Source organism: Oryzias melastigma, linkage group LG2, assembly GCF_002922805.2.
Source record: "Oryzias melastigma strain HK-1 linkage group LG2, ASM292280v2, whole genome shotgun sequence".
NCBI lineage: Eukaryota > Metazoa > Chordata > Actinopteri > Beloniformes > Adrianichthyidae > Oryzias > Oryzias melastigma.
This window is the reverse complement of record NC_050513.1, coordinates 10,939,316-10,940,678: the sequence shown is the minus strand read 5'-3', so window position 1 is coordinate 10,940,678 and position 1,363 is coordinate 10,939,316. Positions and strand designations below refer to the sequence as shown.

Here is a 1,363-nt window from a genome sequence, read left to right as displayed (position 1 = left end):
AGCAGGAGGATCTTAGTTGACATGGGTGGATTTTACTTTGAAAGGAACTAGGATGTCCTGCTGTCTAAAGTAAAACATAAATAAATAAAATGTGTTTATTATAAAAATATCGAACCCTGTGTTATTTAATTTCTGTAAATATTTAAAGGCTACATTTTACAAATAAATGGTTTGGTTTCCATAAAAGCACAAATAAAGTATATTTTTCTAAACAGGAAGTGATATTTTTGCATGCCACTAAATATATATTTTTTCAGTATTCATCAAAAGTGGCTGTTATCCATCAAAACCTCAACAAAACTTTTTCTTAATTAAACGTCCGACCAAAATGGGCTTCCATGTAATCTTTTTGCAGTTTGATGATACAAAAGGTTTTTGTTTTGTTTTCAAACTTAAATTCTTTATCTGAAATTTAATTTAATTTATTAGCGTTTACATTGTTTAAGGAAACCTTTTCCCCCTGTACACAGTAATGTGAGAACCAGGTTGGTTGCCAGGTTGGTGGCGTAAACCCCACTTTTCTATTAGCCTTCCGACTCTAAACATGAGAAAGAAAACTACTTTGTTAATTTATGGGGATAATTATTTATATATAAAGTAGTCAAAGTATTTTCTCATTTATATTGCAATATAAAGTGCATTTTCTGCTTGTTTTCACTGCTTTTTAGCTTTAACACTCTCTGCTGTCACCATGGTTTCTGAATTTTTATCAGCATGCAAAGATTTTTATATGATAAATATTATAAGAAAAACATGTAAAAATGAACTAAGGAAATATTCAAAATGTATGTATATACTTTTATTTTGTCTTGTGCTATCCTTCCTTTTTTAAGCATATTAAAATATTATGATCATCACTGGCTTGAAAGACACTGTGTCAGTTTTAGATGAAAGGACGTGGAGCGTCACAAATGAAAACTTGGCGAGCGGTGCACCGACTACACCGGCTGGGAGCTGTAGATTAGCTCAAACATCATTTAGGCCGTTCAAAACTATAAAAAAAAACAAGCAAAATAACAACCTTCAAGCTTCCAATATCTGATGCTATCGATACACTTTCAAATCCAACTCTCTGATTGGTCAACTGGTTTAACTTTTGGTGCGTTTTGTACGAAAATTATCTCAAGTTAAGACATCCTGAAATGCACATTTCCAAAGACTTTTCATTGGAAGTGGTTGCTTGAACGCTACTTAAGGAGTCCCTTCGATTCTGGCACCGGTTTCAGGACTGGCGTTAAGAGATAAGTGGCCACGATGGTTAGCGGCCGTCTCACCTTATCTTCCTCGCTGCAGATCAAAAAGAAGAGCATCGAAAAGGCAAAGCAGGAGAAGCGCATGTGCAAACAGTTTGCAGCCATGGAGG

The 1,363-nt window shown here is 34.5% G+C and overlaps 1 protein-coding gene across 1 annotated transcript in view; it reads left to right on the top strand.

The window, feature by feature from the left end:
- The window catches only part of LOC112160091 (WW domain-binding protein 4), a gene marked incomplete in the record, with an annotated part of 6,037 nt that overhangs the window by 941 nt on the left and 3,733 nt on the right, over window positions 1–1,363 (top strand). The window contains 1 exon segment of the mRNA XM_024294454.2: window positions 1,294–1,363. Coding sequence (XP_024150222.2) covers window positions 1,294–1,363 — 70 coding nt within the window.